This window comes from Merops nubicus, unplaced genomic scaffold (genome assembly GCF_000691845.1).
Source record: "Merops nubicus isolate BGI_N331 unplaced genomic scaffold, ASM69184v1 scaffold49062, whole genome shotgun sequence".
NCBI classification, from domain to species: domain Eukaryota; kingdom Metazoa; phylum Chordata; class Aves; order Coraciiformes; family Meropidae; genus Merops; species Merops nubicus.
Window position 1 is genome coordinate 1 of NW_008592514.1, and position 1,035 is coordinate 1,035.

The window sequence follows — 1,035 nt, forward strand, 5'->3', positions numbered from 1 at the left end:
TGTGCTCGGTCCCCGGTCTGTGCTCTGTCCCCGCCGCCCAGCACGGTGAGAACCCCGGGCCTGGCCCGCTGCCCCCGCCCCGGCGCTGCTGCCCGCTTGCTCGCTTTGCAGATGCCTGAGGAAGTGCGGCACGAGGAGGAGGAGGCGGAGCCCTTCGCCTGCCAGGCGGAGATCGCCCAGCTCATGTCCCTCATCATCAACACCTTCTACTCCAACAAGGAGATCTTCCTGCGGGAGCGCATCTCCAATGCCTCCGACGTGAGCCCGGGCCACTGGGGTGGCCTTCTGCTGGGTGGGGGGCTCAGAGGGCTGTTCTGCACAGGGGGCTGAGGCTGGGGCCTGGGTGGCCTGTGAGGCTTATGCTGGGGGAGTGAGCATCACCTTCTCCCTTAGGTGCTGGATAAGATACGCTGTGAGAGCCTGACTGACCCCTCAAAGCTAGACAGTGGTAAGGACCTCAAGATTGACATAGTCCCCAACCCCCGGGACCACACACTCACCCTAGTGGATACTGGCATTGGGATGACAAAAAAGTGGACCTCATCCACAACCTGGGTACTATTGCCAAGGCTGGTACCAAAGCCTTCGTGGAAGCCCTACAGGTGAGCTGCCTTTGGCTGTGTGGGTTCCCCAGGGCCTTGGCCATGAGCTTTCACTGGGGTGTAACCCTCAACCTGCTCCTTTTTTTGGCTGTGAGAGCTGTTGGCCTACTCAAGTGTGCTTCCCCACCTTTCCAGCAGCAGGGAGGAGCTGAGGGTAGGGCTGGTTGCCTGTTGGCACTTGCTTGTTTTTCTCTGTGTGCTGACCCAGGTCTTTGCTGCTGTGAATCCATCGCAGGCGTCTGCTGTCTCTTCACTGGTCTGTCACACTTCCTTTGCTTTCACAGGCTGGCGCAGACATCTCCACGATCGGGCAGTTTGGTGTGGGTTTCTATTCTGCTTATCTAGTGGCTGAGAAGGTGCTTGTCATTACCAAACACAATGATGATGAGCAGTATGCTTGGGAGTCATCAGCTGGGGGCTCCTTCACTGTCCA

At 58.7% G+C, this 1,035-nt stretch overlaps 1 protein-coding gene across 1 annotated transcript; it reads left to right on the top strand.

Annotated features, from left to right (window-relative positions):
* Window positions 1–111: 111 nt before the first annotated feature.
* LOC103768019 (putative heat shock protein HSP 90-alpha A2) lies at window positions 112–1,030 on the top strand (the record flags this gene model as incomplete). Its single annotated transcript, XM_008935151.1, is given in 4 exon segments — window positions 112–258; window positions 394–528; window positions 531–602; window positions 887–1,030. Coding segments are annotated over 4 exon segments (498 nt in total), but the record flags the coding sequence as incomplete, so codon positions are not given.
* Between the last annotated feature and the right edge of the window lie 5 nt (window positions 1,031–1,035).